Source organism: Anticarsia gemmatalis, chromosome Z (genome assembly GCF_050436995.1).
Source record: "Anticarsia gemmatalis isolate Benzon Research Colony breed Stoneville strain chromosome Z, ilAntGemm2 primary, whole genome shotgun sequence".
Taxonomy (NCBI): Eukaryota; Metazoa; Arthropoda; class Insecta; order Lepidoptera; family Erebidae; genus Anticarsia; species Anticarsia gemmatalis.
In genome coordinates this window covers 20,436,613-20,460,688 of record NC_134776.1, presented here as the reverse complement: position 1 = coordinate 20,460,688, position 24,076 = coordinate 20,436,613, and the positions used below count along the sequence as shown (strand labels likewise).

Here is a 24,076-nt window from a genome sequence, read left to right as displayed (position 1 = left end):
TATTCGCCTTATAAGCTCTGGTTGAAAGAATTAAGAAAGCAAAGCAAGCTTATTTTATAATTTGGTAACGTTATAGACATCTCATTGTTAACTGGACGTTGATTTTCATTGAGATCATATTGAGTCTGAGACTATCAAAAATCTAGTTCTGTAAACTATCTGAAGACCAATTATTCGTTTGAAACGAGTCGATCTCGTTCCAATGATACATAGTATATGTCGGAGATTCCGTAGGTTCCATGGTTATACGAATGAAATATCTTTAGTCCAAATCAAGTTATTTATTAGTTTATGTCAAATATTAACACAAATGATAGTCGTTACAATTACTGAATCTACCACTAGCTCGGAAAGGGGGTAGAGCCTCATGAGAAGAGCTAGCGAGAAATTCACGGCCACTCCTTTTAATAACTCTACTCTTTAGCGTGACAGACAGCACGCTCTCTTATATTATGTCGTTACATACATACAGACATATCGGTTCCCACCGATGGACGCCACCGCCAAAACCAATTACAACTTCTTATATAACAAATAATTAAATAACAGCTAGGTATATAATTCTAAATAGAGCTTAATATTCAACTAAAATATTTCTATAAATTTAACATAGCTTAAAGTTATTTAAATCAGACAAATAACATTAATTAAAACAATATAAAACCAACTTTATTCTTACATCATCCGTTCAAGATGGCGCCACTGGCGGCGAATAAAGGAAATGAAGTATTGCTAAATACTTAAAGTTATCCAATATGATTTAGAATGGTAATATAAATTAATAATAATTCTAGTTGTAATTATTAAAGATATTTACAGAGCACATTGGGCCTTTTGACTTCATATTAACAATGTAATATGAAGCATCTTCAAAACATTACAATGTTCAATACAGTATCTATTAACTGTCGGAGTTTGATAATTAACTCTCATATTAATAATTAACAATTACAAATCAGTCTTATGCATTTTACATACTATATTTATTATTCTATTATCAATTGAAATACCAACATTAAATGAATAAAAATGAGTAGTTCACAATGACTGCCGACAGATGGCACTAATGCGCCCATATATACATACATAATATCACGCTAGTTATACCCGAACGTGTAGGCAAAGATGTATTCTATTCACCCACTCGTTCCAGTTAATCGTTCTAATCTGAATCATACTTGTACTCAGGCATCACGCCTGTTATAACCAAAAATGTAGGCAGATGTGTAAGAAATACACCTACGTTGCAACAATTAATTCTCCTTACCATTTTCATATTGAAGTATTTGTCGTATGTAGCACTTTTGGTTATCGCAAAAGTAACTAAACCAAGTAGTAAGTTTAAAGTATTATTTGTGTAAACAACGTTGATAAAACCAGAGACATTATACTTAAACTGTAAGTGCCCACTATCAATCCGAAACTATCTAAAAACAGTTTACGAAAAGTATACGAAAAATCATTTTTCAAAGAAATTATAGAGTAATATGTAAACTCCCTATGTAAAGATTTGGTCTGACTTGCCGTGACCTGCGTTACAAAATGGTCGTTTCGCGTGGAATGACTTGTAAATAAATATGCCTATAGAACTTAGTTATCTAACTGGGAATTATACTCGTACATGGCGCTTGAACTAAGAATAAACTACAAAAAATCCTGTGACTAAACTATTGCTGACATTGATCTGATTGTTGTTTTTTTTAATACTTTTATTCATATAATATATTACATTATAAAATACATACAAAAATCGCCAAACTGTCAACCATTTTGTTGGCGATTGGCGCACTTTAATTACAATTATTATTATTATATAAATATTATTACTTATATAATGATACAAGAAATAGACAGTATCAATTGATGCCTTTCGCTTTTATAAACGTTGTAAAAAGTCAAGCCAAGATCGTGGCATTAGTTTGTTATGTAAGAAATACAAAGTTTGGAGATATATTGGGTGATACTAGTTTCCGAATAAGTCTCTTACTCTGGCAGGGGAGCCGTTAAACATCTTGGAATATTCTATAAGAACCACCATTTTTCTCAGCCTTTCCCTACGGAAACCCCCAATCTCCATTAAGATGTGGGTTTTCCTCTTTTATGCTGTAGACTTATAGATATTCTTAATTTTCAAAACTAAGGCATTGCATCAAATATTATACGGGAAGCCACAATTAATTTGTAAGGCGTGCGGTGAGCGTGGCCGGACGGTGGCGTGTCGGGAACGCGGCGGGACGGAGATGGGTACAGAGATCTTAAAACTCTGTTTTTCACGTTTCGTCATTTTTTAAACCAAATTAATCTATAATAATGAAATGCAGTTAGAAGACTCTTGCATCGAGTTCACTTGTCCTTGAATAAGAGCTCTGGAACGTTGCCAAGTGGATCACAGCCGCTAGTCTAGACTGACTTTTAATCTAACAACGCTTGCACGTACCTATAACTTGATGAAATACTGTCTCTAACACACACACATGATACAATTTCGAATTAGCCAAAAGTATTTCTTAGTTTTTCCATAGCTAATAGAACATTTTGAGATAGGTTTCTTTATTGCTTGTCTCTGCCTTTAATAGAATTGTCTCGTAATTACCGAACACACAATTAAGTTTAAAAGGCGTGCTGTGAGCGTGGCGGGACGGTAGCGTGGCGGGAACGCGGCGGGCCTACGTCGGAAAAGAGATTTAAAGATGTTTTTCGATTCGCTATTTTTGTTTTTAAATGTGTTAGTTTGATTGTTAACAATAAGTTACCATTTAGTGTAAGTATTAGTCGAAATAAAAACATAAAATAAATCAATTACTTATGTTTATAGGTACCTAATGCTCGGTTATAGTTGTATCGTATAGATAATTTCCAAAAATCATGCCATGAGAACAGTCTTATAACGCCCAATTATCGATTAGTTTGTAAGGCGTGCGGTGAGCGTGGCGGGACGGTAGCGTGACGGGAACGCGGCGGGACGAATGACAAAATAGAGATCTTAAAACTTTCTTTTTTACGTTTTGCCATTGTTTGGCATCTAATATAAAATTAAAAATCAGTTCCTATTTACAAACATAAAAACGTACGTGTATCCAATTACTTTTGTCTGTGCTTAATGCTTGATTTTAATTGTACTTATATTTACCAAACATTATACCAATAGAAAAAAACATTATTGTAACAACTACTTTGGTAACTAAACGTAAAAACATTTCAATATTCCTATTTTTTTTAAATTGTGTCACAAGATCCTCATGAAATTTAATAAAGGAATTAACTTACAAGTTTGAATACATAAGACTACTATAATTTACAAAAAATCACAATACCAATCAACACTGAAAGTAAAGTATTGGGAAGACTTTAAAAATCAAAATTGAAGAAAATTACAATATTATATTTTCCTGCTTTCGAAGTTATGTTCGCTATAGCTATGTTTACATCTAGTGCAATAGTCACGTGATCGCCTAACGCCCAATTATCGATTAGTTTGTAAGTCGTGCGGTGAGCGTGGCGGGACGGTAGCGTGGCGGGAACGCGGCGGGACGAGAGCGGTATGATGTTATGACGGAAGCTAGTATAGTGCTAACATTGAAACTAAATTAATTTATGATAATTTAATGCAGTTAGGTGACGTCATGGTTGCATCGAGTTCACTTGTCCTTGAACAAGAGCTCTGGAACGTTGCCAAGTGGAACACAGCTGCTAGTCTAGACTGACTTTCAGTCTAACAACGCTGCACTTACTACTTGATGAAATACTGTCTCTATGATTTGAAAAATGGTGCGCACGATAAATCATGACCAGATTTTGAATTAACCAAAAGCATTTTTGAGTATCTCCATAGTTATTAGAATATTTTGAGACAGATTTCTTTATTACTAGAACATTCAATTATAGATAAGTTTGAAAGTCGTGCGGTGAGCGTGGCGGGACGGTAGCGTGGCGGGAACGCGGCGGGATGAATGTCAGAATAGAGATCTCGAAACTCTCTTTTTTACGTGTTGCCATTGTTTGGCATACCATATAAAATTATTCAGTCTAGTCTATATTAAAAAAAAATCTATGACATATGGCTGTACTTAATGCTCAATTATAATTACATCATATAGAAATTTACCCAATATTATACCAATATAACAAAAACATTATTGTCACGACTACTTTTGTAACTTAACGTAAAAACATTTTAATATTCAAAAATTTTTCACTTACGCGTTACAAGATCCTTATCAAAATTAATACATTAATTAACTTAGACAAGCGTTTGAATAAACAAAAATACTATTTTAGTTTGTAAAGCGTGCGGTGAGCGTGGCGGGGCGGTAGCGTGACGGGAACGCGGCGGGACGAGCTAATTTGTTAACATTAAAACCTAATTAATTTATGATAATTTAATGCAGTTATGTGACGTCATAGTATCTCTTGCATCGAGTTCACTTGTCCTTGAAGAAGAGCTCTGGAACGTTGCCAAGTGGAACACAGCTGATAGTCTAGACTGACTTTCAGTCTAACAACGCTAAAACTTTTTACTTGTTGAATCTTAAACATTCTCTATGGTGTAAAAGATAGTGCACGTAATTACACCGTGACATCGAGCAGGACATAAGTAATTTTATTTTTCAACTGCTATTAGAATATTATCAACAATAGCTTGGAGTCGGCAATTACAAAGTGGGAACAACATTATAATTAACAGTGTTAAAAGTAAGTATGAAAATAAACCCAATGTATTTTCATACAACGCTGCTGCCTACACAGAATAAAGATCATCTAAGTAGAAGAGAGTCAGGAACCAAAAAAAATGTGATAGGTTTTAACAATTATTTTGACTATCTATTTATTGTATGGTTGGTGGTCAACCTAGTATCAAAGTTGTACAAGCCGCCCGAATGGCATTTGACATGGCTTAACGACTGTTATCTTAATCGACAACAACCGGAACCGACTTTTTATGTGCTCTCCGAAGCACGGAGACGCTCAGTTCAAATACTAATGCAGTCACCCATCTATAGAATGACCGCGCGCACGGTTGCTTACCCCACAGATTTTTTACCGACCGGTGAGCACAATTGTCTATGAGCGCCTCATTATTTTGACTTATATGGTACATTCTTACAGAATACTAACTCGAAGAAGAACTATAATATCAGCATCTCTGACTAGGTTACTAGCACCTAAATGACCAATGTGATGTTTTCCAGGCGAATACATGACATTGGTCATATCATTGGTAAATATATATAAACAAAGGCCGCCAGACGCGCCCCGGGTCCCTACATTCGGCTGCATCGATCCATCATTGCACCACACCACGCACCCCGCGCCCCGCGCACAGATGCACTAGCTCATAAATATACGCAATACGCCACGACCCTTCCTCTCTCGATAGAATATTCCGGAAGCTATTGTACCGCCAGATACAAAAGTGTTAAGATTTTAATTATTTTTAAATAGCCTTAGCTTTTGGGCAGTAATAGCGAATTATATTTAATTATAATCGCGTAAATGTATTAGCTTAAGGCTTAACCACTGAAGCAACTTTCATCAAAGTTAGCTTGGAGATAGTCGGGGAGAGGAGGAGCGATTTAATTCTACTATCGACAACTTTTAAAAATATTCTCTTAATATAAATTTTGTCTGAAAATCCGATCAGCGCCTCTATCGGGCAGCGTTGGAACTATTTTTTTTGTACATTTTTAATGACAAACTCTCGATACTCAACAGTAGATAATTGCGCCTTAGGTCAATCAGCTACATTTTAATTAATCAAGTTTTATTTTGCCCAACTATTCACCTGCCATAGCGATTCGGCGCCAATGTTTGGCGTCGGAAATAACGCAGCGAGTATGTTGAGCCGTACGTTCGGCGCCAAACGTCAAGCGCAGGTGTATCGTTAGTCTTAGTTCATGCTATTTTCATCCTCAAAACAACCTGAATAATTAAACAACGGAATTTGACCGAGTTTGTCTAACCCTCTGTTTTTGTATCGTGAGGCACGCTATGTCGTTATGACGCGTTCATTCGGGGTGTTGTTATGAGGTCATGTCCCTAAACTCTTATTCAAGGACGAACGAGATCGATAACACCGAGCCCTTCGTAACTGTGACGTCACAAAAACGCCCCTAACATCAGCTGGAGAGATTGCTTTTCAGACCTTTTTTAAAAAAAAACCCTGGCACATGTTCTAGGCCTTCCGAAGACTATTTTATATTATTTATTTTTTCATAATCATTGATTTCCATGCTGAATTTAATTTCAATCGGTTCTGCGGTTAAGCAGTAAAAGCGTGGCAGACATACTTTCGCATACTATACGTTTCGCAATATCACCAACTTCTTTTTTTTTTTGCTTTGGTGGAATTACTTTAGGCACCGTATTCCTACACCAGCGTGCGAGCTGGACCTACCGACTAAAACCACCGGAGTGGAACTTCGACGTGCCTGGGTGCGCCAAGCAACAGAAACTAGTTTTAAACATTGCGTCTTAACTCCCCGGCAGACATGGATGCTCCCCGAGCGCAGGCGAACCTCATCTACATATTCAGTGGGCCATGCCCCCTCCCCATCGTGAAAGACACACGTGTTACCCGACGCGGCGCCGTCCCGTACCTGCGTCTGCAATCTGCATGGACGATAGACTGCTCTATTGTCCATCGAAGTCGTGTTGAGTCGAACGATCGACGCCAAACGTTAAGCGCAGGTGTGTCGTTAGTCTTAGTTCATGTTATTTTTATCCTCAAAACAACATGAACAATTAAACAACAGAAATTGACCGAGTTTGTCTAACGCTCTGTATAAGCATGGTGAGACACGCGACGTTGTTATGACGCGTTCTCTGCGCGTGTTGTTCTGAGGTCACGTCCCTAAACTCTTATTCAAGGACGAACGAGATCGATAACACCGAGCCTTTCGTAACGAACTGTGACGTCACAAAACCGCCCCTAACATCAGCTGGAGAAATTGCGTTCCTTTAAGAACTAGTTAGAAGACCCTGGCGCAATGACTTGTCAAGTCTAATGACCGTGTTTTTGTTCCCCCATAAGAATTAGTAGCGGTTTACCCTGAACCACGCAACACCGCGTTCGTACTTGCCCGCGCTTTGTAACCTTCCTGGGGAATATTTATGAAAAATAAATTATCCTATTTTGGGGGTGGTCTGTCCCCTCCGTCGCGAGAGACAAGCGTGTTACATGACCGCCGAGGTCTAGAGCCTGTCTTTACCCGGATGATAGATTATACTATCATCTACCGTCTCAGGTCTGCGCTCATGGAGGTCGCCTAGAGCGCCTTCTGCGGTTCGGGAGAGGATGAAAGATCTACTGCTCCCGCTCCGCCACCTCCTTGCTAGGTACAAAGACATGGTTCTCACAACGAGAGACCATGCAAGGCACTCCACCAGTGCATGGAGTGATGGCACGCAGCCTTCTCTTCCTAAGTGATACTATGGGGACTTTCCGGAGCATCCACTCCTCGTCAGGATCTGAGTAGTCCAGAAAGTCAAGGCGCCATTTAATATTTAATTCCTCATGATGGGCACTATTGCCGATTTAGCTGCGTGCCTTGTCCTTCAAGTCGCTATCTTTATTTGGCCACCATGGCTCGGCGGACTTGGGACCGATGTATAAGTAATACCAACTCCACCGTTATGATTAAATGTTGTAAAGTCGGACGTAAATCATAATAATAACTTAAGAATTTGTATTTTTAGAACATGTTTAAGCTTTATAATAATTAAGTATCGGGTTTGGTTCCTGGGTCGGGTCAAGTGCTTTTTGTTTTTATTATTTAAATAGACATAAGGTATTTCATACACTTTTGCTTACATTTTTTCGTATAAGGTGTGATAGTTTAAGTACGAATTAATCAAACAAATTCTCTAACAAGTTTGTAGGTGACTGTACTTGCATCAGGTAGTCCAGATAAATCTGTGAACTAGTGAGTCTGTGTCGATCAATAGCAGGTCGTCGCCTCTGCGCCGACTGTTGCGCCCTCATTGAAAATTCAGAAGGGCGTTAGTAGTTTATAAAAACATTAATATTGAAGATTTGTCGAAATTTATGATCAGTTAATAAATTTTAAATTGAGACTTAGTACAAGAGTTTGCAACAAACGTTGTTTATTCTGAAGACAAAATAGTAATAAAAAACTAGTATGTTTTTTTTTATATATAATTTCGATATAAAATCAGATGATTGGTATTAATACAACTACTAATTTTATTACCGCTAGCGGAACTACTCCACTCCTTTTAGAAATAGCGTGATGTTTTATAACAAATAGTCTTTCTCCCCAAATGAACTATTCAACATAAGAAAATGTTTTTATTCGAACCAGTAGTTCCTGAGATAAGTGCGTTGAAACAAACAAACTTTTTAGCCATATATTATTATAGAATAGATATCACTCTTGAGAATTAACTACAACAACAATTAGAAAACTCAATAATTATTTACGAAGTTGTGAATTAAAAATTAGCATCACTTGGTTTTACCAACGAAAGAAAGAACTTTCAGGCATTGCAATAAGTTCCCAATTTAAACATGTTAAATATTATCACGCCCATATAATTTCCATAGGGGTATGCAGAGTGCGCCATTCGGTACGATGCTTACAAACTTTCCTTACTTCATTTACATCTATACATCATGTTATACAGGACCGCTGGTTACGAGTACTACGCACCTAACCTTTCTACAAGACATCGCCGATTTTATAGTGTTGCGGCAAACTTATATTTGCAGTTGAATGCTTTACCGTCGCGTACAGATTTGTATGAATTCAACTGTTTTCTAACTGCAAACTTAAGTTTGTATTATGGTATTTGATTATTAATCGGCTTCTGGTATATCAAAAGAAAACATGGCCTTTATGTTGCCCAGGCTTAAAATATATACAACGAAATTTTTTTTTTTTTTCTTTCAAATTTATTTCGTACTTTCTAAGATAAAACAGCCTACAAACAAACAGTTACAAACAGTTTTTATTATTATTTTTACACGTACTTTTTTTACAGTTTTTTTTACAATACAATACAAAAGATAAAATATATGTGTTTAAAGATGTACATAAATACAGAATATAGATAAAACCATAATTATAAATAATTAAAATTATTCAAACATTTTTCTATGTATACACATAATACTAATATACTTCATACTGGCATAATCTACATACACACTAGCATCAAAATAACGAGAACATATTATCGAGACATGTTCAGACATGTCCAAAAACGCGTCGATGTTGCACGGAATACTATGAGAAGCTCATTGTCGTTACGAAACTCGTAGCGTCCAGTGCGTTTGCACGCAGACATAACGCGCGAAAATATATACTAGCTGTTCCTTTGAACATGAATAATCTAGTGAAACTCGTTGAAAAGTACCCTTGCTTATACGATAACACTGTAGAAGAATATTCAGACAGCCATGTAACGGAGAAAGCTTGGGAAGAAATATCATCTAAAATGAACTGGACAAGTAAGTAATGTGGTACTTTTTTCTTGGGATTTAGTAGTTGCTATTATAACTTGTGTGATATTATTTAGACTTGAAATTTAAACTTGAAAATGTTATTACCTAGAACTCAATTAACACGTAAAATTTTAGTGTATTGGTATTTATTTTTCTCTTGCTAAGTATTAGTAAATATTTTTTATTTTTTAATTTGATTTATTTTTTCGTTTAGTTCCAGATTGCAAATTAAAATGGAGCAAAGCAAAAATGGAGTTCATGGAAAATATCAAGACACAAATCGGCGGTTCGAAATATAGACGATACTATTTGTTCGACAGTATGCGATTTCTTGTACCATTTATAAGAGTAACATATAGCGATGAGAATCAAGGAGATATGCATCTACGTGTTCAGTCGCTGAAAAGAAAATTACAAGCAATGCAAGCGGCTGAAGAAAATCCTCGGAAGATGTTTTTACTAAGTTTGGTACCAGATGTGAAGAACTTGACGGACGAAAATATGAGGTCGCTGAAGGTGGAAATTACGTCACTGGTGCAGAAATTTCACGCGATTCAAAGCGAAAAATCCAATGTAGCATCAGGACCCGAGCAATCAGAAGTAAACCAGCCAAGAACGCAAGTGGTTTCCCCTCTTGTTGTGAATGAGGCAAGGTCATTGTCTCCGGTGAGCCCCGATGATTCCGACTCCGATGACAGTGACGACGACGATTTACCGGTACTAGTGTTATGAGCGGGACCTGATCATGAGTACCTGCGATTTATATACGGAAATGAACTTTATGATATAAATTTAACTTACGAGTAATACTGATACGGTTGTAAATGGAACACACGGGCAATTATTTTACGTGATAATAATATTGTGACAACAAAATTTTTAATGTAGGTACTAGTAGCTGTTGTATAAATCCAAATTCCTAATAATTATCAATATTTTAATTTAGGTATCTTTTAAGATTTTAAAATACTCCTATCAATTTTGCACCAGCGATAAAAAAATATTTAAGTCTCTTTTCTAAACCCGGTAAATTGTAATTTTATAATGAAAGGATATTTTTAATTTGTGGTATTTTTTTTTTATTATTATTAGTAATTTTAAATCAACGAAATGTCATGTATAACATTAAGTAACTATAATAATATAAACAAGTTTTTATTTGTCAAATATAAATTAGATTAGTAGTATGTGAGTATATTTAAAAGTATATAAACTGTAGTTGTAAGTTACTGTAAGCATTCAGTTCAAACGTATTTGTTTATTATTCAAATTATTAATAATAGATGTATTATTTAGATTTAATTTGAAAGAATTTATGACCAAAATGTGAATAGATTTTAATGTTCCATATTTTTTTTTAATTATTATATTGTAATAGTAAAATAAAAGGTTCAAACAATAATAAAGAGGATTTAAAACAACAAAAAAACAAACACTTAAAACAAAATAAAAGTTATTTAAAAGTTCTAAGTATTAGGTTAACAAATGAACTATACTATAGACTATAAAATTATAAAAAAATTAATGTGAAAATCAGTATTTTCTGTGTATTACGTAACTATGTTTAGAGGACAGTAAGTTTTATTAAACAATTTAAATTACTTAAACATTTTTCAGATCTTATTGAATTATATTGAATTCAAGACTGGTTAAAATTAGTAAGCTTTATATAATTATAATTTAATTAAACTCTATAGTTTATATTATGTAAAACTTGAATTGTTTTGTGAACTGTTTTCTACTTTTGCAATACTTATTAATTTAAGTTTCTACTTTATTAAGATTTAAATTACTGTAAGTGAAGGTATTTTTAATAGGTCATATGTAGGTCTTACGTGTTAAGTTCAGGCCATTAGCCTCAGATTGGCTTAAGAAATGTGTAGAACTAAGTAAAAAGTGTGTAAGAATACTTACTAATGTAATGAAGTACACTTAATTATAATTCCGAATTTAATTAAATTTAATGTACGGAAAAGATACACTATCTTAAAATACTATGAATAAACTTATTATGAACTTAAAAACCTTTTTTTATTTATATTTCATTGTTACTTAGCTAACTAAGCCAAGTTATTCAGGTATTTTCATACATTTTCTGCCACTGTCTATTTAATTTAGAAGATTTTGGTAAATTCCACCACTAAAGGAATAAAATAGGGGATGAAAGTTTGTATAAATCTTCTTAGATTTTGGACTGATTGAACTAAATTAAACTAAAGTAAAGGCACAATAAACCATACCTAATTAGTAATAATACTTTTTAATGATATTTAAGCCGCAGGCAAAAGCTAGTTCTATCAATACTTTTCAAAAAAAAAATAAAAAAAAAACATCTTCATTATTCATGAGATTTGAGTTTCTTTTAGTCGTTAGCTATGAATTATTTATGAAAGTATTCCAGCGACCCCTAGTAATAGCGTCCCGAGGATACGTCACACCCTTCATGCTGCACGTGACGTCATAACGACGACAGCATCGATTTCCATTGTCCTTGAATAAGAAGTCTGGAACGTTGCCAAGTGGAGCACAGTCGTTAGTCTAGCCTGACTTTCATTCTTACTAGACCGGCCTTATTTTACTTGTTCAAATGTTATGGCGCGGTGCGAATGGCGGTCAGTGTCTGGCGTGTCTGGTGGCAAGCAATCAGTGCGTTAAGCGACCTTTGACACGGTCATTACATAGATGAGTATTCGCTTAGTGGTATTTGAGCTGAGCGTCTCCGCGTTTCGGCGGCCGTTTGCGATAAGGCAATATCTGTTGAACAGATTTTCATAGAGTTTTCACCAATAGATCGAACAACTGTCGGAAAAGGTTTCAGTATATTATTTTTTAAGGTTTCGCTCATCAAAACTGAGCGTTTTAACTGAGCGTCTCCGCGTGTCGAAAGGCAGCACAATAGTCGGTCCCGGCCGTGCTGACAAGTACGCTGACCCCGTAACTTCGTATCACCTAACAGCCGATTTTTAATAATTGAATAAATAATTCATAAATCATTATTTTTTCCCCGGACTTCAAGGAATATTATTAAAGAAGAATTAGTGAAATCGGTTCAAACGTTAACATTTTTATATACAGATAGACAGGTCTTAAAGCATGTCTAAAATGACCTACAATCTATACTAGACGATAAATAAATCGCTGTATGGAATTTTATTCGAATCCAAAGGTCTTAATTTGATTGATGTGCGACCCGCGTCCTACTGAAATCTCTGTTTATTATACCTACTCGTACTATGCTTTATAATTATAGGCGTAAAGATATATTCATGATACCGATTTAAAATAAAGATTACTAATTGCCTTAATTAATTAAATTCAATATGTATGTTACCAAACAGACCACTGTGGAGAAAATTCCAATATAAATTAGAAAAGTCCTAAAATCAACTCCTTGCCCGACCTAGCGATTAAATGACAAAGACAATTATTAGGTAGTAACTTTTCTAAATAAAGTCCTCTCGCTACTTCTGACTGTGTCAGTACAAAATAACCTAAAGACCTGCTAAAAGGTTTCGTATATGATTTTCACCAATTGATAGAGCAATTCTCCAGAAAAGTTTAAGTGTTAATTGCTTACGGTTTCGCTCATTAAAATTAAAAGATATTTAAAGCAGAAAATCTTTTTATATTATGACCACATTTATAAGACCTGAAATCATTTCATGTAGCTAGCTGTTAACTATCGCAAGTACCTTTTCCTAGGCCGGACAAAGCCGGGGCGCCTCGCTAGTGCAGTATAAAGAGCTTGTCAATGTGTGTGCATCGTGTTTCTGTAAGATGAGGGATCGATAGAGCGCGTGTTGAGATGCACTCCACAGCATCAGTGTGTGCGTGTGTTGAACCTGCGCGCGCAGCGACCTCTCGCGACCACTGCACCTGCACCTAACCTTCAAGATATTTAAGTTCGGGTTTATGAATTATATTTCAAAATTGTTTAACTATGAATGCTAATAATTGTAAGAATGAAGGCATTTTAATTTTGTAATAGTTTTTGTTTATTTTGTTGTATGTTACAAAAACTATTCAAAATAATGAATTGAAAGATTTCTTAAGGAACTGACCTAATTAGCAACATTTACTAACTTTAATAAGTTTTGTCTTAGTGACCTATTTACTAGGAAGATCCTCATTCTTTAAAATGATTATATAGGGACAGATGAAAGAAAATGCAAATTCAAAGAAAAAATCAATTTATTCGACAGTAGTTTTACTCGTTATGTTGTTATTCGCTAAATTCACCACTTAAGAATATTGATCTTAAAAACTACTTAAAACTAATACATATAATTGAATGTTTGATTAATATTAATTATTTAATGATTACATATTATGTTCTTAATTATAAACTCGTCCTGAGCTCCTGTGATAGCTCCTGTTAGAGGAGCGGGCACATTGACACTTGTTATTATGAATTGAAATTATGATGTTGTGACACCACAGATTAAACTAAATATTAAAAACAAACAATTTCTTTAAAGGGAACTTACAACTGAATCTTAAACAAATCAGACTTAAACATGATATAATTAAAGTATGATTGTTTCAATCGGTCCATGTGGTGGTTGTGGTGGGAAGAATCCCCTGTACCGTTCAAATTCAATCATCCTGGGCCAGAAGTTCCTGGACATCACGAACGAAAGCATGGAGCGCTTCACTCGCACCACAACAGCCCGGTTGTCGCTGTCCTTGGGGCGCAGCATCCCCGCCGTCAGCCTGATGCCAGTCCTGCGGCGGCAGTAGTCCACCACAGCAGCCGTCGATATGAAGAATGAGCGGCAGGATATATATGTGTGAGGGCTCCCGGCGTCCACCATGATGAAGGCCATCTCGGGCGCGCGGCTGTAGCAGTGCTTGGTCCTCGGGCGGCGCCTATATACTTGTGGTTCGTTGGAGGGCCCCGCCAGCGACTGCGGTACAGCCCTCGAGGGGCCGGCGACGCCGTACAGCGGTACACCGGAGGAGCTCGAAGGAGCCGAAGCGGCGCTATAATATGACTGAAGGTCATTCATTAAATCCGTTGTCCGGTTGTCGAATTCGATGATCGCTTTTTGCAACGCATCTGACTGCCTCTTTAACTCAAGCAGACATGTGATGAGGCTGTTCACGTCGTCGGGGTCGAACGTAGCTGGTGAGATTCTGCACAAGGCATCGGCCACTAGTTGATTATTCATGTTGCCGATACAGAGCGCCCGCTGGCGTCGCGCTGGTAAAATGAGAGAACGCGGCGGCCGCCGTTGCTTATGTGGGAAGCATGCGCACAGCGCGCACCGTCCCACGTCGACGAGCTACAATCGGAGACTGGGCCCAATAACAAACATTTGATTCCTCTTTCATATTAAAATCACTTGAGTTGACAAAACTTCTCTCAAGTATCTAAAATAACAGTGTAATCAAACTATTCCCACTATTATGATAAATGCCAAAGTTTGGGAGGATGAACGAGGAGCATAATATAATTATGTACATATGTTTATAATAATGTTTATTTTTTTATTTACGTCAAAATCTGCTGAACGGATTGAATTAAAGACGCAGTAAATTAAAAGCCTAGTTTATTTTTAAGTCAAGAATATTTTTTCACGCGTATGAAGTCGGTTAAAAAATAATATTTTCCCTTTCTTTATTATTTATAAACAATCCAATTCACTTTTTTTATTGACAATAAAATCAAATTAATTCATGATTATCAAAGGCATTTTAATTTAAGATTTAATCACATGCTTTTTACTCGCATTTTTAATATAACATCGACCTTTATACAGAAGAGAGTTTGTTCACCCGCGAGGTGAGCTGGTGATCCAGTTCACTTGTCCTTGAACCAGAGCTCTGGAACGTTGCCAAGTGGAACACAAGCTAGTCTAGACTGAGTTTCAGTCTAACAACGCTTGCACTTTTACTTGGTGAATTCTTATACTGTCTCTGTAGCCATGAAACTTACTAGTGAGGCTAGGCAGTGAGTACGATTGAATCAGTTTTGTATTACGTATCTCAGTTGACAACTTGTGTACGTCTAATTGGTCACTATGGTCATCTTCATTTGGCACCTTCACCTGTCTTAAATGTGGCCGCGGTTGCCACTCCCGCATAGGCCTTTTGAGCCACGTACGAAAGAGAACGAATTCTACCTGACCCCACGTTAATCAACTTCAATACGTGAATATGGTTAATGACTTAATTCAGTACATTGCTGCTTTAACGTAACGTGTTATTAAATTTAATCTGAGCGTGAAAACAATGAACATCATAGTGGCATTAAAATAGTTGTAGTGGTAACAGCCAGCCAGTTCGCAAGTTTAAGAAAGAAAATTCTAAGTTCGCAACAGTAGCCTGAAACTAGGACATAAATGCGAGTGGTGAAAGGTCGTTCACTAAAATTAAATATAAAATCTATAACATGTCATCAACATTGTAATAAACGTCGAACATAGGGTAAACACAAAAAATATTAAAGCAGAAAATTGTGTGTGAAAAATAAATATGTTTGAGATATGCATCCAAATATAATCATCATATCAATGAACAAAATAACTCTTATTATTCAATCACTTCAACATTCTACCCCTGAAAACACCGAAAAGATATTTCATATATATCTTCTTTGGTATAAAACGGGGGCTCCAGGACGCGTCCGGAGCCCCGGCATTCGGCTGCATCCCCCGCACCCCGCACTGCATACGCGCAATACCCTTCGTCTCGCTTCCGTACCACCAGTTACAAAAGTGTTGAGCAATTAAATATTCATTACTTTGATACAGTTTCGAGTGAAAATAAGTAAAAGTGAATCAATGTTTAATATTATAAATACGTTAGTTTATTTTCTTCCACGGCTTTACAACGGTATCGACTTTGATGAAATATAGCATGAATAACATTTTATTTCAGATTTAATTGTACTCAAAGTATCCTGAAGCCAAGCGGCATGCTTTATGAAGCTTATATATTTAAGATAGTATGAAAAAAAACATCCAAAATTATTTAATTTGCCTAGGTTGAAAGTTACTCTCTGTATAAGCACGGTGAGACACGCGACGTTGTTATGACGCGTTCTCTCCACGTGTTGTTCTGAGGTCACGTCCCTAAACTCTTATTCAAGGACGAACGAGGTCGTTAACACCGAGCCCTTCGTACCGAACTGTGACGTCACAAAACCGCCCCTAACATCAGCTGGAGAGATTGCGTTCTTTTAAGAAATATTAAGATAACCATATTAACCATGTCAATTCTAATTACCGCATTTTTCGTCATCATTAGAACAAGTAATATTTTACGACTAAATACATAATAATAAAACAGTAAAAAATATAAATATAATTAAAATAAGTCATTATTAAATATATCTCAAAATATTTTATGCAAGTCCCCAACCGACAATCGGCCACCGTGGTGGACTCAAGGCCTAACACCTTCCTCGTTCAGGAGGAGAGCCTTGCCCAGCAGTGGCAGTGCCAGTTTGTCAAAGCGCCTGGAATATGGCAATAGGCTAACCCTCTTATTCATAAACACACTATAAACCTATTTTAGTTAAAAAGCTGTTTTTTCTTTTTTATTTCGCTAAGGAGTGAAAGAAACAAAACACTTTATAAGCCACTCATAACTTCATATATTTTTAGGAATAAGAGGGTAAGATTACATGGGAACCAAAGTCAGAACGTGAAAGTATTTCATACACCTCTGCTAATATCTTGGAGTATAAAGCGTGATGCTTTAAGTATGAATAATAAATCATATCCTGTAACAAGTTTGTAGGTGACTGTACTTGCATCAGGTAGTCTAGATAAATCTGTACTAGTGAGTCTGTGTCGATCAATACCAGGTCGTCGCCTCTGCGCGGTCTGTTGCGCCCTCATTGAAAATTAACATGGGCGTTAGTTGCAATAAAAAAAAAGTCGTGTCGAATTAATGAATTATTTTAAAGTAGATAAAATAAAAGTAGAACAAAGAGTATAATATAATGTATTTAACCAGATTTTTAAATTAAATTATGCTGTCCCAATGCTGGGCAAAATTTTTTCCCGAAAATTCCACTGGTTTTTGAGATTTACTGTCTTCCAGATGGGAAATTATTATCTTCGCCTGAATGAAATTATTTTTATTTTCTGACCGTAGTTACTGAAATTACAGAAGAAAATATTTTCTTCCGCATTAAAAAGTCATAATTTCATTATAATCATCATTATGGTTTTGGTCCCAAAATCCCAAGTTTTAGACCAAAACCAACCAATAACATGGTACATAAGTTAAGCGTGTACATTCGTTGATTCATTATTATAAATAAAGAAATTATAAAAAAAAAGTTTCCGACCTGCACGTGGTGAACGACCCTGAAAAGAAAGGCGGAAGTCTCAAAGAGTCTCTAAATCGGGGAGCCTTTTTAAAATAATACTCACTGGAATTGTAAAGATGGAACGACGATAAGTCTAACATTATTTCAATCCTTTTTAAATAATTAAAATTTTAAGTATACGTTTTACATCAGGCGCGACTTGAGCTGGTGACCTCATGGTGTCTCATGCATCGAGTGCACTTGTCCTTGCACAAGAGCTCTGGAACGTTGCCAAGTGGAACATAGCTGCTAGTCTAGACTGACTTTCAGTCTAACAACGCTTGTACTTTTTACTTGATAAATCCTTTTTACCTAATAATTCTGTGAAAGGTGGTGAATACATAATTATATGTATAACGAGATTTCTAATGCGACATGGGCTAAGCACTTTTGAGTTTTTCAATAGTCATAAGCATATACCCGACAGCAGTGAGCGTGGCGGGACGGTAGCGTGGCGGGAACGCGGCGGGACCCGAGCGGTATGATGTTATGACGGAAGCTAGTATTGAAACTAAATTAAATTATGATAATTTAAGGTAGTTAGGTAACGTCATTGTGACTCTTGCCACGAGTTATATTAGTGGGTCATATTACTGTAGCATCGTAACATAATAATATAAAGTCTAGAAAAGAAAGATAGCTAGAGATGCACAGCGCTCGTCTTACATAGTTACAAGCTTATTTAGAAAACATCGCAATGAGATATAATTACTTATCGCAAGGTTTCTAGTCACTCTGGCGTCTACGGGCCAGTTTCACAGCTCCTGACTAATTGTTAGATCAGCTATCTGCTAGGTAAACTTACAACAAATATATAAAAACAACTACCGAAAATCTATCTTGGTATCTTTACATAAGTGGTGAAACTAGGTTTAAGATGTTCGGGTCGCCCGAAGGCCTTTGAAGCGGCTTAACGGCTATTGCCAAATGTAACTACCGTAAGCTTCTGCTAACTTGCTCTTAAAAGTACGAAAACGCTCAGCTCACATATCACTATAGTAAGACACCTTAACAAACCGCCTTGAAAATGCTCACTATATTTACGAAGTAACTAATAATTCTGTCTGTTTTTAAAATAAAATAGCTATACCAAAAATGCCATCGTCATCTGCATAACCCTGCAAATCAGTAATGTTTTAAACTCTGAGTTTTATGCATATACCTTCGTCACGCGCGAAAATTGCATCCAAGACTCTCTACTAAGTTTTTGGACTATTAATCAGTTAGTCTGTGAAATGATTACAACGGGTTGCTTTACCAACTGATCCATTACCAAGCGGAGAGCTCAGCTGATTTCGGCCATAACAACTTCAGAAAATATAATAATATGTATCTTTCCCTTCCGGTCTCTGCCTACACCTATAGGACTAAGGCGGGATTTCAAGTGCAAGCGTTGTTAGACTGAAAGTCAGGCTAGAACCAGCTGTGTTCCACTTGGCAACGTTCCAGAATTCTTATTCAAGGACAAGCGAACTCGACGAAAGAGACACCATGACGTCACCTAACTGCATTTAATTATCATAAATTAATTTAGTTTCAATGTTAGCGCAATGCTAGCTTCCGTCATAACATTATACCGGTCTCGTCCCGCCGCGTTCCCGCCACGCTACCGTCCCGCCATGCCGCACGTCTGGCGGTCAGGTGACCATTCCACTAGATGCATAACTATAGCGAAAATAACTTTGAAAGCAGAAAAATGATAATTTTGAGAGATTTTGTCCGGTTTCCAAATGTTTTCGACTTTGACGACAATTTTTTTCGCGCGTCCATAAACGCTTAATAAAACTTTGCTTTCATAATTGTTAATGTAAAATAATAAATTATTGAACATTTATATTTATTTTGATGATTATAACACCTGTCCGCGTTAATCCCTGTTTAATATTTGACAAAGAACGCGCAACGCGTAAGTTGCTAAAGTAGTTATTACCTACTAATGTGTTCTTTTGGCTAAAATAGGATGGCTTGAAAAATTTCCTCATGATAACTCTCAACTATAATCGAGCATTAAGCACAGACATAAGTAATTATTTAATTATATGTTTTCATGTATGTCGAAAGTACTTATTATTAATGTTATTATTGCATGCCAAACAATGGCAAAACGTATAAAAAAGTTTTAACATCTCTTTTTCCACATTAGTCCCGCCGCGTTCCCGCCGCGCTACCGTCCCGTCACGCTCCCCGCACGCCTTACAAAGTAATCAATAATTGGGCGTTAGGCGATCACGTGACCATTGCACTCGATGCATGTATAACTATAGCGAACATATCTTCGGATGCAGGAAATTATAATTTTGAGAGATTTGGTTCAATTTTGTTTTTTTATCTCTTCCCAATACTTTTGTTTCAGCGTTGATCTCAAATAAGTTTTATATTATTTTTATTTATTTACTTATGGAGGTCCAACAGCTTATTTTTATCTGACAATATTATTAATTAAGTTATAGACAGCCAATTACAGGTTCTCACTAATAACATTAAGATAACCGTTACACACCTTTTTTTAAATACAAATAAAATAAATCACAACATACAAAAAATAGTAGGTATATTTATTTATTTAAACATCTGTCCAAGTAATTCCTGTATTAAGTTTGATGAAAATCTTGTAACGCGTAAGGGAAAGAAATATGAATATTAAAACGTTTTTACGTTGATTTACAAAAGTTGTTACTACAATGTTTCTGATCTCTGGGCACGATAATTGGAATATGACTATATTATACAATTTTAGATATAGAGACATAATAGACATATAGCATTATATAAAGACATAATGTAATTTTATTGATTTATTTTATGTATGTTAGTTAAAATTATTGCATGCCAAACAGTGGCAAAACGTAACAAAGAAAGTCTTTGTTAAGATCTTTGTATCCATTTTTGTCCCGCCGCGTTCCCGCCACGCTACCGCCCCGCCACGCTCACCGCACGACTTACAAACTTAATCGTTGACCAGTCTACTAGACTAATAAAGAAACGTACCCCAATTTCATACATTCGCGACACTCTTCTACTTCACAAGATTTTTATTATTTTTAGGCAGATTTGTATCCAAATTCAATCAATGTCAAGCATTTGATGTAATTTTATAGTATAAGTAAGCGACCTATCACCACGCAGGTAAACAAACTCCAGGCTACATTATTGAGAACCGTGAAGAACTCTTGTCAAACTCCTCATCTCACGTCGTACGCACTGTCAGTACTCAGGTCATACCCCCAGAGACAGAGTAATATTTTATCAAGTAATAAGTGCAAGCGTTGTTAGACTGAAAGTCAGTCTAGACTAACAGCTGTGTTCTACTTGGCAACGTTCCAGAGTTCTTATTCAAGGACAAGTGAACTCGATGCAACAGTTATCACGACATCTCCTAGCTGCATTTAATTATCATAAATTAATTTGGTTTCAATATTAGCACAATACTAGCTCCCGTCATAACATTTTAGCGCTCGCGTCCCGCCGCGTTCCCGCCACGCTATCGTCCCGCCACGATCACCCCTGTCGGGTATATTCTAATGACTATTGAAAAACTCAAAAGTGCTTATGTTGAATTAGAAATCTCGTTATATTTAATAGTGTGCACCACCTTTCACAGAGGTAGTATAATATTTCATCAAGTAATAAGTGCAAGCGTAGTTAGACTGAAAGTCAGTCTAGACTAGCTGCTGTGTTCCACTTGGCAACGTTCCAGATCTTCTTTCAAGGACAATTTAAATATATGCAAGAACCTTAGACATAAGCACGATGACGACACCAATGTTTATATCCTAAAAACATCGTGACATTTAAAAAACCTTCTCCTTATGAAAGCGCTGATCTGTTTTGTTCTAAATAACTTTTCAATAATGTAGATATTATAATAAATATAATCATTTCATCCCTCTTGGAATGAGGGCACTGTTAAGATCTCATGGCGACCATATTCGCCATACTCTGGCTCCGAGATGGATATATGATATCCAGCTCGAAACCCAAACATTTCAGCGTTTAATAACAATTGCAACCAATTTTTAAGACCCAGTTCATTGCGAACACTTCATACTACACTCATAACATCACGCCTTATTCCCGAAGGGGGAGGCAGAGACCAAAGAACGCCTAGGCGTACTTGGTACGGTCCTCCTACAAGTTTCCCTAGCTTCATTCACATCCATACATCTACACACAAACATACATAATATCACGCCTTTTTCCCATGGGGGTAGGCACTGAAGCACAGACTAATTTACGCTACTTGGTACGATCCTTATAACCATCCCTTGCTTCATTCACATCCATACATCTTGTCATACATCATCATACATCATCATCATCATCATCATTGGCCTGAATACATCTATTGCAGATGATTAAGGTGGCGTCAGGTATGGTGGTGTATGTCATACAAAACAACTTAACATTTAATTAATTCGACAGGACTGTAAATTATATTGCAACTAACACCCACGTTAATTTTTAATGAGGGCGCAATAGCCCGCGTGGAGGCGACGACCTGGTATTGATCGACACAGACTCACTCTACAGATTTATCTAGACTACCTGATGCAATCAACTTACATACAAACTTGTTACAGAATATGATTTATTTATTTATGCTTACACGCTTGGACTTACAGCAAGGAACTATCAGAGATGCATGAAATACGCTCGAGTTTCTACATTTCATTTCCAATGTAATATTCGAATCTACTATGAGATACTGGGATTGTTATCAACTCCAGGTATATTATGAAGCTGAAGAGTTTGTTTGTTTGTTTGTTTGAACGCGCTTATCTCAGGAACTACTGGTCCGATTTGAAAAAAAATATATTTCAGTGTTAGATAGTCCGTTTATCGAGGAAGGCTATAAGCTATATAACATCACGCTTCGGTCATTAGGAGCGGAGTAGCAACGAAAAATGTTACAAAAACGGGGAAAATTATGACCCATTCTCTCTTCGGTGACACAAGCGAAGTTTCGCGGGTCAGCTAGTTAATAATATACTTTCTGTCATTTAGACCAATAGTGTTTGGCCCGACCTAGGGATCGAACACGAGACATCGTGATCATCATTTTTGTAACCCTTTACTGTCCTACTGTTGGGCAAGGGTTTCCTCCCAAACGAGGGAAAGGTTTTGCCTTGAGTCCACCACGCATAAAGTTTATTTTTTTAATTTTAAAGTTATTATTATATTCGTATATTATTATAAATGGTTGTTCTGGGTCTTATTATTATTTGTGTAAGACGTTACAAGATTGAAACACATCGCAAGAGTGTGAAGTATATTAAAGTTTTTGTGCTGCTATTTAAGAGATGAACCGATTTTGATTACAATCATGTAGATAAGCATGGTTGTAATAAAAGTACTTAATCAAAACCTGATATTTTTTTTTTCATTAACTGATGTCTGGATTCCATAAAGCGCTAGGATCTACGGATGCGGGCGGTATCGCACGGCTCAGGTGGTTAAAAACAAATAATTTATTTTTGTACTAATAAAAAAACACGGTAATTAAAATTGTCATGTTAGAGTTTTCTAAACAGTTCTGAAAATAACGTAATCTCTCCAGCTGATGTAAGGGCGGTATTGTGACACAGTTCGTTACGAAGGGCTCTGTGTTATCGATCTCGTTCGTCCTTGAATAAGAGTTTAGGGACGTGACCTCAGAACAACACGCGGAGAGAACACGTCATAACAACATAGCGTGTCTTACGATTACACAAACAGAGGGTTACTTTCAACTAAGGCAAATAAAGCAATTTTGAATGAATTTTTTGATACTATGTTAAATGTTTAAACATCATAAAGTATGCCGCGTGACTTCAGCATACTTCGGGTAAAATAAAATTTTAGATAAAATGTTATTCATGCTTTATCTCATCAAAATCAGTACAGTTGCAAAGCCCTAGAAGATTACAAACTCACGCACTTATAATATTAAACATTGATTCACTTTTACTATAAAATATGTGTGAAATTATTAAATATTAAAATTTTAACACTTTTGTATCTGGCGGTACAAAAGCTTCCGGAATATTCTATCGAGAGAGGAAGGGTCGTGGCGTATTGCGTATATTTATGAGCTAGTGCATCTGTGCGCGGGGTGCGGGGCGCGGGGGATGGTGCAATGATGGATCGATGCAGCCGAATGTAGGGCTCCGGTCCCGTCCGGCAGCCTCTGTTTATAACCTAAAATGTATTTTATACTTTTCGTAAAGGGGTAGTTTAAGTAGTACGAAATGCTTAACACATTTTTGGCCTAGTAGACAATACCATATTTGGATACATATCTTAAAATCGTT

The 24,076-nt window shown here is 36.3% G+C and overlaps 2 protein-coding genes across 3 annotated transcripts in view; one reads left to right on the top strand and one right to left on the bottom strand.

The window, feature by feature from the left end:
• Positions 1 to 24,076, bottom strand: part of LOC142986366 (uncharacterized) — a 108,213-nt gene that overhangs the window by 18,150 nt on the left and 65,987 nt on the right. The window lies entirely within an intron of this gene.
• Positions 9,228 to 10,536, top strand: LOC142986634 (uncharacterized). Its single transcript, XM_076135167.1, has 2 exons — positions 9,228 to 9,469; positions 9,678 to 10,536. The coding sequence occupies exons 1-2, from the start codon at positions 9,343 to 9,345 to the stop codon at positions 10,193 to 10,195; spliced, it is 645 nt and encodes a 214-aa protein (XP_075991282.1). The 5' UTR covers positions 9,228 to 9,342; the 3' UTR covers positions 10,196 to 10,536.